The sequence below is a fragment of the Ipomoea nil genome, unplaced genomic scaffold, assembly GCF_001879475.1.
Source record: "Ipomoea nil cultivar Tokyo-kokei standard unplaced genomic scaffold, Asagao_1.1 scaffold2826, whole genome shotgun sequence".
In the NCBI taxonomy this organism is placed as follows: domain Eukaryota; kingdom Viridiplantae; phylum Streptophyta; class Magnoliopsida; order Solanales; family Convolvulaceae; genus Ipomoea; species Ipomoea nil.
In genome coordinates, this window is record NW_017619254.1 from 147,818 (window position 1) to 162,543 (window position 14,726).

Sequence of the window (14,726 nt, forward strand, 5' to 3'; positions counted from 1 at the left end):
AGTATATATGGAAAATGATTGAATAGGAAGAAAATAAAAATTCTTGACAAAAATAAGCTAGAAACATTTAATTTTTAGACAACTCAATATAAAAAACATTTTATAATATATAGTTTTTGTGTTGACGGATTAGAAATACATTTTTCAAAAGTTTTTTTTCTTTTGTATTAATTTTTTTTTTTTAAATACTCCAAACACATTTCAAATGTGTTTAACAATTCTTATTTATTTTTTGCTAACACAAATGAAAAATGTGTTTGGTGTATACCTATACTTACTAAACTTATTTTATGCATTTTCCAAATGTGTTTGTGTAAAAAAAATTGAAAAGTAAATCAAACATTGATTAATGAATATTATCTCTTTGTCATTTTGCTATTGTGAATGGAGTGGATTACCTGCACGCATGAAGAACAAGGACTGCAATGATTACCCTTTGCTTTTTTTTTTTTTTTTTTTTTTTTTTCTCTATTGACAGAAACCCACTAGATAACACATCAATGATACATTGAGTCTTTGAGGGCATTGATGTGTAGAAGCAAATTCTTACATAACTTAACTCTAACCTATTTATAGTATCAACCAACAGTGATGTTATCAAATTAAAAGGTATTTTACTATTTAGTGTGAATTAATTACATTTAGAAAAGAACATAACATCATTGTTAGCCTATTGAATATCAATATGGACTAGCGATTTCAGATGACCAAGGAAGTTTTGTTATGGCCAAAAACAATTTCCTTGACAAATTTTACGTTAAATCATAGTTTGCATTAAAAATAAATTACTAATAAATGTTCATTTATAATATACTTAATGTACATTTTAAGTAATATATAAAAAATGAACATTCAATTTACTAAAAACAAATATCCATGTCAATAGTCCACTTAACCGCATTTCATACTATAATGATTGGGTTTCCTTCTTTGTATGTTTGATCTTGGAATTACTAAAGCAAACAAATTATACCGTGGATCAGGATCACCTTGCAATGGTCTAAAATAACTTTTTTAATTAACTTTTTGAGAAAAAAAATTATACTAAACAGCTATTAGCTAACAACTAATATCAATTAATTATACACTTATACCCTCTAACTAATCCTATCAGCTTACGGCCATTTACCAAACAAGGCCAAATGTGTTTGTAGGTAATGTGTCTGCATTTAATAAAAACACATAATTGTGCAATTAACATATTATAACAATTGGCTGATTGGTAGGTATGGAGGCAGTATCTTGATTGAAGGTCCAACAACTCCGATCCATCAAGAAGTCATCGGTGAAATAGATTGTTTGAATGCCTGTTAAAGCATAAATCAGAATCGACTTAATTTTTCCTGTACTGACCTTGTCATTAAAGATTATGTTAAGTTAGTTAAGTTGTTAAGATAGTAACTATCAGTCATCTTCTTCTTCTCCCAAATACTACTTGCTGAACCATTGAGATTATACTTATTGAACCATTGAACTAAACTCATGTGTCTATCAGTCCTCTGATCATGCCTGATCTATAGTGCATATTCTTGCTAAAACTATAAGCTCTCGGACTACAATTCCTACTTTATTCCCACCGAATTACAATTCCTTTCCTAAGTTTCTTACCTGTATGTCTTGTAGCTAATTTTTAGCTAATCTGAACAAAATTCTTCCCTAAAAGTTAAACATTTCAATACAGCATCAATCAGCACAATCCAACATCAGATACTGGACAGTGGCCAACACACTTATTTCTCAAGCCATTATAGTAGTATGAAGCCAGAAAGTTACTGCAAAGAACCAAAAAGCTAAGCCAGAAAACCATTTTTTAAAATTTCATTAATTTCAAATGTTTTACTCTACAGTGGAGACTGATATGTACATCTTAGCCTCTTGTGGAAACAGAAGTGGCAGCACAATCCTCCAAAAGAACTTATTGAAAAAGTGTAATAAATCATTCTCCTTCTCCCTCCCTAACTTGTACAAACATATATAGTCAAGCCACCTCATCTTCAATGAATGGATTGAAGAATAAAATGGCCTGTGAGGGTTCGGTTCTTGTGACATGTATAAATAGTGCAGATCTGATAAACAACATTACCAGATCCCACCCCCTCTAGTCCAAAAAAAAAACACAACTATTTGTACAACAATGCATGTACAAGACTCACTTCATTAACTCGTGGAACTATAACTCTGCTTCCAGTTGCAGATATGACTGCCTACTCCTCCAGTCCTCTTCGTCGTCTGATGCGAAGAGGGCAATAGATAAACCAGCCAGCTTTTTTCTGCTTAACCGAGATCTTGGAACCCTTGACTGCCTTGGTGCATTCGGTGCTTCAACCTCATTGAACTCACCCAAATCCTCGAAATCAATTGGGCTCTTGAAACCAATAGTCTTCCTCGGTGTGCTATATTCGAAATGCCAATTCTTGGCAATCAAGGTCTGTTCATCAGCAAGGACAAAAAAAAATGTAAATACCAACACACTTGGAGAATTAATCCAAAGATAGCAGTAATTCACAAACTTAGGCATACCGCTTCTCGAATAGCCTTTGATACATGAAACAGCCTCTTCAAATCATCATGGTCCACACCACAAACTATCCTAATCTGCATTTTAGATTGAAAAAAAAAAAAAAAAAATCAAATCTCTGTAAAGTTTGTATAAAAGGATACATATTTCACAGTATATTGTTCAAGATTGCAGAGAATCAAGCAGATACAATCCTAGTGTATAAGAACAAGTTACATTCATATTCAAGTGGCTTTAATAATCTCTATAGCAAATCAAAATGCAAATAACATTCACCATACCCAATTCATCAAATCAGCAAAAGAATACAGATTTGGTACTAAATTGCTCAATTAATTTCAGAGCAAAACAAACATATCCACATCAATATATGAACAGAAAGTGAATTGAGATCTGAGCTTACCAGAACATCCTGAGGCAAAGCTTCAAGAACAGACTTCTGACAAATGGGAAAAGAAACCTCAGGGCAATGCTTCTTTGGAGGTGTGGTGGAAAGAAAATCATCCGACTCCATAGCTGACAAGACCACCCTTTTCCTCCCAAACGAATGGCTCCTCACCAGCCCTAACCCCAACCCACCTTCACACTTGCTCCAAAGCGCCATTTTTCCTCTTCAAGATCTGATTTTTAGACCACCCAACTACCAGAAACCAAAATCCAAACAAAACCCCTCTCTATCTTTCAAGAAACTGTGCCTCTGAAACTATAACTAAACCCTAAATTTATGGATAGCAGTAAACTGAGATAGCTCAATACACGGAAACTCCAGCAAGGAAATTTATGTAGCTGTGCTGTATAGAAGGAAACTATAAGATTATAAGAAACTTTGTGCACCTGTGCTCTGTATGCCACTATGAACCGCCCTCCAAATTCCAACTCTCTGCCTTTGGAAAAGACTGAATTTTCATTATATAGAGGGGCCTTGGAATTCGGAAAAAATCAACTTTCTTTTTGAATTTTATTACGGAGTATATATATTATATTGTGGAATAAAAATAAAGAGTTCACCGTCAACTAAAGTCACTTTTAAACTATATACCCTGAGATCAAATTTTATTTTTATTATTTAAAATATATATAATATAATAAAAGAGTTGGAATTATTTTAACTTTTTTATGGATAAGCATTACAGAATCAAAACTTTTTAAATTTATTATTTGGAATTTTTTGAATTATATCTATCCAGACTCCAGTAAGTATATATTTTTTACGTTAATTTCCAGAAATTGATCGAAAGGACTCGAATCTTCCTGTGACTTTACCTTTTGGTTCGTAGGTTAAAAATAAGCGGACGTTAATTTCCACAAATTGCTCGAAAGGACTCGAATTTTCCTACGACTTTACCTTTTGGCTCGCATGTTAAAAATAAGCGGAAAGAACAAAACTAGCCGTTAGTTATGTATAAACTATAAAGTAGGTTCCTATGACTTCACCTCCTTAATTTTTTGTTCATCTGTTTCATTTTTTATAAATAAAATTAATACATAAAAAATATATCATTAAAAAGTTTTAACTGAGATCTTTTAACTAACACCCATATTAACATATTTTTTATTTTTTAAAATAAATGTACTACATAAAATCATTATTTTAGATACACAAATTCAATTACAATAAAAAATATTAACCACTATTAATTGTTTGATTTAGTTTAAAATTTAACATAAATATTTGGTTAATTAGCTGTTTGCAATTCTAAAAGGTTAAAATTTAAAAAGTTACTTCAAACAACTTTTTCAATTAGCTTTTTGATAAAAGAAATTATACCAAACAGTTATCAGCTAACAATTAATTTACCAAACACTTTTCTACAATTAGATAATGTTATCAACTATTTATACCCTCTAATTAACACAATTAGCTAACAGCCATTTACCAAGCAGGGCCAATATAATTACTAAAAAAAAAAAAAAGCTACTACTATAGTACATAATTCATTAATATTTGCACTGTTTTTATGTACATGCAACATTTTGAGGAGTTACCAAAAAAGCTATTACTAATAGGGACCATTTTGGTACTACTATAGTAGCTCAACATTTTAGAACTACTATAGTAGCTCAACACTTTGGTACTACTATAGTTACCAAAAAAAGCTACTACTATTGTAGCTCAACATTTGGTGAGGAGCCTTTCTTTAACTAGTGAGGGCTCATCATCAACATTTTGGTTTCTCAATTGCTTCACACTTGTTAATGTAGTCCTTAATTTTCAATTTCAATTAATTTGATCATCGATTATTTAAAATTTTATCAATTAAACACTTTTAGGGACTAAATTAATAAAATTTTAAAAATGTAAAAATTACTATTTGAGTTATTGAAATAGTTTAATTAATAAATTTTAAGCAATTTGATAATCAACTTAGTTGAAATTAAAAATTAGAAAATTAAGAACTATATTAACAATTGAGGGATCAAAATGTTAGCTAGCTCTATATATAAATTTGTTATGTATCTGTTTTCAAAAATAAAAAATAAAAAATTGTAATGTTTCTACACTTTAATATTTATGTATGTGGTCTAAATTGCAATATGGACTTGGTACAGCGTATAGTGTGCCCCATTTGAATTGGACACGTGGAGTGATATGAGTGGAGGACGGTAATTGGTGGCAGTTGGTCGGTCCAAGACGGCTTGTCGGTAGCTTAGCTACCACGTTTCGTGATCTCACACGTCATTTGAATGATTTTGGCTAAAATCGCCACGCCGTGTGAATAAAAAAATCAACAAAGGGTTCTTATTCTGCCACGTGTTCGGCGTGAAAAACAGACGGCTAGGAGATAGGGAGGTGACGGTACAACGTCCGTTTGGACGTATACGGAGTAGCTGAGTAGGATACGTAAACAGGCGGCCTAGCTAAGAACAGTAGAGTGGCGGCTGTCCATACGGATAGCTTTTATTACGCGGTCGTTTTTTGACGTCAAAAGGTGGTCTGCTCGACGTGCAATCGTGCATGTTAATCTTTTATTTTTTAAAGTATTTTTTTCATTTAACATAATTATGTTAATATTACAGTATAATTTTTGCATTTATTAAACAAAACAAAAAAAAAAATCAAATTCAATCAATCTATCACGATTCGAATATATTCGCATCAAATATTTAACTATTTTAGAATAAAATATATAATTACATAGTTGACGCTCATAGTATACCAGTTCGTATAATTCAATATAGCAGATCGTATTCATATTAGTGGACATTCAATTTTATGAGAAATATATGAATGTTTAAACTATTAAAAGTCTTATTTATGTTTTAGTTGAACTAAACCTTGAAAATATGTGGTTTTGACTAATTGAAATTGCATAAATCTAGTTGATTATTGACTTGGTGAAGTGGGAAAATACAAATAAAACACATTTGAATTACACGCTATAATGCTCCCGTTAATTACCTGGTAAGCATATTTTGAGAATGAAAAAGGACAGAAAATGACATAAATCAACAGATAAATTTTTGGTGATTTTTTGATCTACAGTGAGTCAAAGGTTCATAGAAGAGAACAAGAAGAGCCAAAGAAAGACTTAAACAACCTACAAAATTATGCAGAATCTGCATGTAAATCCAAAGAGAATTACCTGTTATGCAAAACAAATTTAGAGTACAGATGAGGCCGGTTTGTAAGTCACGGTTGATCATGGAGGTTCTCTAGCTCCGGTTGGCCATTTGTAACTTTAGAATCCTCGGGTTGGATGTCTTGATCTGCAGAATCAGTGCTTGCAGTGGATGAATAGAAGCTCCACACGGAGAGACAGTTTTCGTTGCCTACACAAGGAAAACATTGTATTATTCGTCATGAGTATTATCTCTAACAATAAGCTTTCTATTGTAACTAAATCTAACCAATGGGAAAATAGTGAATGGAACTCGTCAAGATATAGTGAAAAACCATGTCATAATAATCACACCCAATGCTGAAAAATTATAATTTGAAGAATGCAATCACTTCAACAATTATGGGTTAATGGGGATACCGCTCAGGACCATATCCTCATACGAGTCATCAAGACCTACAAATCTTCGGTGCCCCGACGAAGTGGCAGCCATTGGAAGAAAAGGATGGTAGGAGAAACCATTGACAGTGTCTGTAAAGGATGTAAATCATCTTATTACCAATAGAAGAAATATTGGCAGAGGCTGCACTACCCAAAGGTATTTTGAACAAACAAACTAAAGTGCAATACCTGATGCAGCTTGAAAGCTTGATACCCATTGTCCTGTTTGAAGATTATAAATATGGACTGAACCATCCTGGAAGTGCAGACATAGAATTATGGCATTGAATATCATTGTAACCCGGTTCATTTCTATGATGCAGAACTATAGTGGAGATACAATAATACCTGCCCACCAGTTCCAAGGTGGTGACCATGAGGCTCCACATCAAAATGTATCCGCTGATTTGTACTTTCAGATGATCTGTACAGCCTATTTGCATGTTGCAGGGAAGCAAAAACTGAGGACTTAGAGCTCTTTTAAGTAATTTAGTAATAACAGACTTCAATCACTATAACTACCAGTCAAAGAAAGATGAGCTCAATGAGTCAAGGAGAGAGATGTGCTCACGCATGCAAATGGAATTTTCAGCATGAAGTCATGAACAATTATAAAATATTAAAACAAAATAAAAACAATCTATCATTAATTCTTTTGAATTTTCAAAAAAAAAAAAATCAGGATTAACATTCAACATGAGTTTCAGATACGGCTGAAACCAAGCATAGCTATCATCCGAGAACAATAAAACATCCTGGAAAGATGTAGCCTTCTTTGAGTAGACACAAATTAGAATTCTAAATTCTTGACAACATCTAGACAATAAAATACTTTCAGGAACAAGCGCATCAATATTATTTCTCTCATGTTCTAATTATACTTTGAGAAAGGTATTTGATAAAGTTATATGTATTGGCATATCATTGTTTTTGGTATCAATGATTAGTTTGGTGTGCGCAAACATAAATAAGGATTTCAATAGTTTTAGGTGATACTTTGTCATTGATTTTGATAACCCTCCACTGTGGTAAAACAGAATAGAGGGGAACAAGATAGAAATATCAACTAAAACACTGTTACCAACTGTAATTATATCAAGAGGAACATATTACTTCTTTGATGAAATGAAATATTTTATTTTGTTAAACGAGCGATGAAAAGCATGAACTCTACACACTTTCAGCAACTAAGCATTCAACAATTTAAATGATACAATAAACCACAAGTTATTACATAGGGATACTATGAGTATCCAATAAAAACTTACTTGTAAACAATGTCAACAGTATTGCGAATGTCCCAGCAAAGAATATAAGGATCCTACAAAGAGACAGAGATTAACTGTGTCAACATATTTAGATAATTACATGATGCACACATCAGAGTTGCATATAGTTGTCCAAATCCTTTTACCTTACGGCCTCCAGTATACAAGAAGTTTCCATCTTTTGAAAATTGCACCTGAAAAGTGTGTCTTGCTTGATCCCTTCAATGGTACTTTTGAAATTATGTGCATAACTAAAAAGGATGGCTAAGTCCCAACTTACTTGAGTAACACCACCTTCTTGGCCATGCAATACATAAAGCAATTCCATGTTATCTTCTCTATACAAAGCACTGGTTTGGCTATATGAACCTGTAGCCAGCAATCCATTATTGCTTGGAGAGAAAGCAATTGAGGATACAATGCCTGACAGAAATATTGAAATTTCCATCACTTCAAAGAACACAATAGGTAAAAGTGCAGGAAAAGAAAAGATTTTGAAAGTACAAAACCAAGAGACAATGATGTAAATAGGTGCAAAAAGATTTCAACCCTAATGTTAATTACCATCAGAAGGATTTCCCTTAATTACATTCAGAAAGTCTTCCAACCAGCGTGATAGATTCTGTGTGATGTAAATAGGTGCAAAGATATGCAAACTTAAATAAAACTTAAAAACAACTCTCCTTCATTGCTTTCAAAAGCTGCCAGATCAGGGTGGTAGGTTAATGATGAAAAAATAGAAAAGAAAAGAAAGCAGTCTGACCAAGTGCCTAAAACTCCCTCAATATGTGTGTGCACTAAATGTTGTGCCAAAGTGGATAAAGAGTTAGTGCAAGCTTCTTGAAACTCAAACACAAGACAATATATTTATGTCATCAACCTAAAGTTTATTTTTGTCTTCAAAGGCTTTATAATTTTTTCATGACCCAACAATACCTGATTGCCCTTCTTTGTTTCCCTGAAGAGTGGAATGGTGTCCAAAATCTCTTCCAGGTCGATGAATATCAAATACTCTAAGAGATTTGTTGTATCCTGCAAAGATCCTAGCAAAAAATAACAGTTTCACTTTATAAAACTACAGTGACCAAATATGCTTATGTGGCTAATTATGGAAATTTGCATTCTGAATAGGTGTTAAAACACTTTTGTCATCAAACTTATGAGTGTTGATTGAATTTTCATTAGCTACACCCACAGCTAGTAACATGTTTTATAGCAATTTCAATTCAGTTTCATGAAAAGAAGAACTGATCATTCAACATGTAACCTATTATACCACCAATATTAAGTGTCACTAACCACTAACTATTACGGCATTGTATTGTACTTTAGGCAATCAGCAATCCAAAACACTCCTATCAGTATTGACAAGCATATATGCCCACATGTATAAACTTTACTTATTTACAAACCAGCAGCAGTGTGTACATTAGAAAAAATAAAAAAAAAAAATTAAAGAAAGAAAACAAATTAAGCCTCTAGTATTGTTACTAACAATCAATTTTTTGCCATGAAATCTTCTAATTGGATAAGATAAGACTCCATTAAAAGACTGCAAGACAGGATTTTAACTGTTGAAGAAATCAAATCTTAAATAGCTGAAGCTTACTTAGTCCCTGAAGGGTTGAAAGCAATTGAAAAGGCAGCTGTGATTTCATCCATTGCATCATAAGCACGATATGTGCAACGTAGCTGCAATTTCCAAGTAAATATAGTGTTATCAGCAGACACTGAGATCAATAAGTTCACAACAAAAGGTCAATTGTAGATGAAACCCTCCAAACTTAGTGCATCATTAAGTACCTTAATAACCAAAATACAATTCGATTATAAAATGATGTAAGCCATTGTAAGAGTGGATTAAATAACTTATGTCAAATAAACATCTTGATAATGAATTGACGACATCGCATACCTGTCCAGAGTAAGTATCCCAGAGATGAATAGGATGGTCACGAGTAGAACTTGCAAAGACACAGGTATCTGGACCTGAATCATCAACCAAATTCAAATTACTTCTCTATAACCCGCAATTTGTGTCACCAGATAAATCCAAGTAACTAACATACTTGAAGAAGACATGTAAGGATACCAGCAGTAGTCATACACAGACTCTCCCTCGCTAATTACTACACTTGGTGAATAGGAATCTGCATATTGTTAGTTGTAGTATCAATATACAATGTAGAGCCATAGCTAGTGAAGTTTAATATTAATGCAACATACATTTAATGATCAAACCATTAATACAATACTCAAAACACAATTTTACAAGTCCAAAAAGACTGCATAACAGAAAAAACTTACCAGTTTCTTCAGCTGCTGAGCTATTATCCACAAGGTGTCCACCTTCATCATAGGGTCTAAAGAAAGACAAAGTGAAATGTCAAAAAGAGTGCCTATTCTTACTGTGCTTTCTATACCCCACCCCTCTGTTAACATGTCGTAGGAAAATGTAACAAGATTAAGAATTGTTATTCTCGCACCGCCAATATTACTACATAGTTCTCCTTTTTTTTTTTTCACTTCCGTTTTGGTAAAATGAGCAAAAATTATTTAAAAAAGTTTCGATCTTTTAACTTGAAAACTGCAATCCAAAAGCTCACAATGTGAATATGCGAAGAGTGTTATCGTCAGAGCAAGTGAGGAAGCAAGAGCCATCAGGGGACCTACACCAAAGCAGAACTAAGCAAATTAAATGATTGTTAATCAATCAAATGTATCTCTATCTGCAAGTGTAGATATGCGAATATACCATTTGACGCCCTTGAAAAAATTGTTAGGGTTTGATGTGGTGCGGAATTGGTTGAAGAAGTGGTAAGTACGATACGGTGAAAGGTCGTAGTTGATTACAGGCCAAGAATATGAGGCTTCATCCGATTGGTTATCACTAACTTCACCTGATTCCGTTTTGGTGTTGAGTTGATGCTGCTCTGCTGCTTCTACTTCTATTTCTTCCGACATGGTTGCCCTTTAGAAACCCTTCAGTCTGCCTACGGTTGCCTCCACAGTTTATTGGAATGTTAGCGCCAAAAGAATGAACGATGGCATTTCTTTTCTTTCATCTTTCAATAAGCGGCAAATAAAAAGTTAGGGTATGTTTGGAAAGAGAAAATGATTTCTTAAAATTATTTTAAAGATTTTTTGTGTTTGGAAATTGAAAAAATATTAAAATCAATAGAAAATTATTTTGGTTAAAGAAAAATCAAGTCAACTTTTTAAAAAATGACTTCTTCTTTTTTTGGGACTCATTCTGGTTGAAGTTATGGCGGTTCGGGGAGCGCTTTCTTAGTTAAAGGAGTATGACTATTCAGCTGCCATTGTTTGTTCAAACGATCAAACTCTTTGCTTACATCTACGTCATAATGTTTTAGTTCGTTCTTATGTTGGTCATGTTATCCAATATTGTATTCATTTAGTTAGCTATATTCCGAGTTGTTTAGTTATTTTTATTAATAGGAATGCCCATCCTTTAACAAAGGCAAAAAGTGCTTTTGTCTATCGTTCTGTCTCGAGAATTACCCCACGTTATTTTTAAACCATTTGCAGAGTTAATAAAATTACTTCGTTGGCTTTCAAAAAAATGGAACTACTTTTGAAAGATGATAAAAAATTGCATGAATGAATGATATTATATGATATTTTAAAAGTGAGAAGATATTGCAAGGATGTGGATAGTCTTAGGAGTCAGGCCCATCACTCCCCTCTTATTCGCAAAGTCCAAATCATTATCCCAAAAAGTTGAATCCCCAACTCCAAGGGGTCCTCCATACCCCGGTACGACAGAACATTCAGAATGATGTAAATCACGGTGACTACATGGTTCAGCAGACAGAATGAAATACGGATGCGCACAAGGGATTTGCCCACTGACAGGATAATGGTGCTGGCACCCGACCCGGATCATAAGCAGCACTTGACCCGACACCATATTTAACCCGACATCGTGTGGAATTCCAACAGGCAGAACTCCAACGGGCAGAACACCAACGGGTGGAAACATTATGGCCATTCATTGCATTGAAGGGAGAGAATTAAAGCTGAGCGCCTCATTCATGATTCTTCATGCTATTGCCGTTAGCCTCAGCTCCCCAATTATGACTCTTCATGTTGTTACCGTTAGGACTTAGCATAAATAGAATTCCCCTCAGCTAGCAAGGGGGGGACACACTGTATTTTCTATACTGAGACAAAAGCAATACAACTATTGTTACTCTCTCTTTCACGTAACGTTATTCTAATATTATATTTTCGGTAACATTATTACCGTCATTGGTGCTTTCATTGAGAGCCTGAGTCCAATACTTAAGCAGGCTATGACACACACAACTCATTCCTCTTTCAACAGCAAGCTTGAAAGAATGGTGTCCCGCAGCTCCCACGGTTCCCGCAACGTGAACAATGGCAATGCCTCAGGTGACCTCTAGGACCAACTCACCAACAATCGCGGAGGGGACCTCCGAGAACAGCTCAACAACGGGAGGCCCGGGGACCTTCGAGACCAACTCAACAATGGAGGAAACCTTCGAGACCAACTCAACAATGGAGGGGACCTCCGAGACCAGCTCCACAATGGAGGGACGAACCAAGTCGTGAACCTCCAGGCGACCATCCAGCAAGCGTGGCGGCGGCACTAAACCAAGTGGCGGTGGGACTACAAGGCCAAGTGCCCCCGCCGCGGCCCCAGGAAATAAGGGTGGAGACCCAAAGAAGTGGACCCGCCAGACGACAACTAGACCCTTCCCAATATGCACCAGAACGATTGGGACAAAGGGCGCACGTGCGGCAAAGATTAGGATCATGGGCCGAGGGATCCTCTACCAGAGGTCCTCGCCAACACGAAAACAGAGAAGCCGAGAGATCACCCACAGAGGAGGTGGGCGAGTCTCGGGAGCCGACCCCACGCCAACACGTTGATGAGTCGGCCTTACGTCGACACTTGGAGGAGCGACGCGTCGAAGAGCCGGCTCCGCGACGGCACTCGGCGGGGAAGCGACGCGTTGATGAGCGGGTTCCACACCGACACTTGGAGGAGCGGCAGCCGGCCCCGCGCCAGCACCCTGATGAGTCGGCCCTGGCCGAGAGGCTGTAGAGAATAATCGAGGAGTTAGCAAGAAGGGTGGAGGCACGGGAGCAGTCGCCAGAACCCGAGGTACGGATGGCAGCACCATTCTCCCCAAGCATCGTGGACATACCTTTGCCGAGGGACTTTAGGTTGCCCGCCATCAAGGAGTACACGGGGGTCACTGACCCACGCGTCCACATGACGAGGTACAAGGCTGCTATGGTAATGATCGAGGCAGGGGACGCCATCATGTGCCGAGCGTTCTTGTCCACCCTGGATGGAGCGGCCCAAGACTGGTTCAACACCATCCCTGATGGGTCGATCCAAAACTTTGGGGAGTTGTCCAAGAGCTTCATGACGTACTTCTCTGGTAGCATACAGCGTAAGAAACCCTTCTCTCACCTCTGTGTAGTGAAGCAAGATAGAGGCGAGAGCCTCAAAGACTTCCTGATAAAATGGAAAAAGGAAGTCAATAATGTCTACGATTTCGACTCCAAGGCGGCGATCCCGATATTTATCTATGGCTTAAAATCATGGTATTTCCACAAGCAGTTGAACGCCCACCACCCCCGCTCTTACGAAGATCTGATAAGGATGGCTAGCCGCTATGCCGAAGCAGAGGACGTCGACAGGAAGAAGAAGGACGAAGAGGATGGAAGGAAAGGTGGGAAGCCTGGGAAAGCGGGCCCGCCCAGCCAGGCACCACTCTCGAACCACCCGACCGCAGGGAAAGGCCGAGACCACGAACGACCTCGCCTGGTTCCATTGCGTAATCTAACTCCTCTTACCCATCCCGTCAGTGTCATTCTAGAGCAAGCTGAGGAGATGGGAATGGTAGAATTCCCCGAGGAGTGCATGAAGGTCTCCCCGAAGGCGGACCAAACAAAGTACTGCAGGTTTCATAGGCAAACCGGCCACGATACGGATGAGTGTCACGTTTTGAAGAGACAAATAGAAGAACTCATCCAGCAGGGCTACTTCCGACATTTCGTCAAGTGATCCAAGCAGCAGCAACAGCCGCAACACAATCCACCAAAAAATGTCTGGAGGAATGAGGATGGCACAGAGCCGTCCACCTCGAACGCCAAAAAAAGAGAACACGACCAAATATATGAGCAGAATGATAGCGAGAAAGAAACCGAGGTGGCGCCCAGACGACAAAAGAAGCACACCATACACTTTATCTATAGTGGACCCGCAGGGGGCGACACGCCCGCGGAAAGAAAGAAGTGGAGCCGGCAGCTATACGTGGGAGAAGTGGTGAGTCTTCCTAGAGAAAAAAAACAGAGACAGGAGGCCATCACCTTCTCTGATGATGACCTCCCAGAGGGCCCGTTACCCCATCGTGACGCCCTGGTGATTAAGATGGACGTCAACGATGTCATGGTCCACCGCATCTTAATCGACACAGGAAGCTCAGTCAACGTGATGTATTACGATGCCTTCACCAAGTTAGGGATACCTAGGAACCAACTCAAAGAAGTACGTACCACACTCTCTGGATTTACGGGTGATTCAGTGGAGACAAAGGGGTCAGTGGTCTTACCAGTGGAGATAGGCACGAGCCCTAACATTCGCAAACTTGACGTAGAATTTATCGTGGTAAGACTCGCTTGTGCGCACAACATCATATTGGGGAGGCCGGCACTGGAGGACCTCAAGGCCATAGTGTCGGTGGAACACTTGTGTATGAAGTTCCATACTCCGAATGGGGTAGGAGTCGTCAAAGGAGACCAGCGAGCAGCCCGCAGTTGTTACGTAAAAGCATGCAAAAAGATTGGCAGAAAGGATCTACAAGTCCACACCAACTGCAAGGATGATCGATCGGGTATGGAGCTCAGAACATTTAGTTAGATATTATTAGTAATACTTTG

General features: G+C 37.2%; 2 protein-coding genes across 2 annotated transcripts; both read right to left on the reverse strand.

The window, feature by feature from the left end:
- Positions 1 to 1,791: 1,791 nt before the first annotated feature.
- LOC109159234 (F-box protein At1g61340-like) lies at positions 1,792 to 3,445 on the reverse strand. The gene is made up of 4 exons (XM_019307324.1): positions 3,353 to 3,445; positions 2,922 to 3,234; positions 2,521 to 2,595; positions 1,792 to 2,428 (listed from the first exon to the last, which is right to left on the reverse strand). The coding sequence occupies exons 2-4, from the start codon at positions 3,120 to 3,122 to the stop codon at positions 2,171 to 2,173; spliced, it is 534 nt and encodes a 177-aa protein (XP_019162869.1). The 5' UTR covers positions 3,123 to 3,234; positions 3,353 to 3,445; the 3' UTR covers positions 1,792 to 2,170.
- A 2,485-nt stretch (positions 3,446 to 5,930) lies between these two features.
- On the reverse strand, positions 5,931 to 10,850 carry LOC109158662 (telomerase Cajal body protein 1). The gene is made up of 14 exons (XM_019306555.1): positions 10,543 to 10,850; positions 10,394 to 10,456; positions 10,095 to 10,150; positions 9,857 to 9,937; positions 9,703 to 9,776; positions 9,397 to 9,479; positions 8,724 to 8,830; positions 8,068 to 8,210; positions 7,934 to 7,981; positions 7,788 to 7,840; positions 6,868 to 6,952; positions 6,709 to 6,775; positions 6,499 to 6,609; positions 5,931 to 6,289 (listed from the first exon to the last, which is right to left on the reverse strand). Exons 1-14 carry the CDS (start codon positions 10,749 to 10,751, stop codon positions 6,150 to 6,152), a joined length of 1,320 nt encoding a protein of 439 aa, XP_019162100.1. The 5' UTR covers positions 10,752 to 10,850; the 3' UTR covers positions 5,931 to 6,149.
- Between the last annotated feature and the right edge of the window lie 3,876 nt (positions 10,851 to 14,726).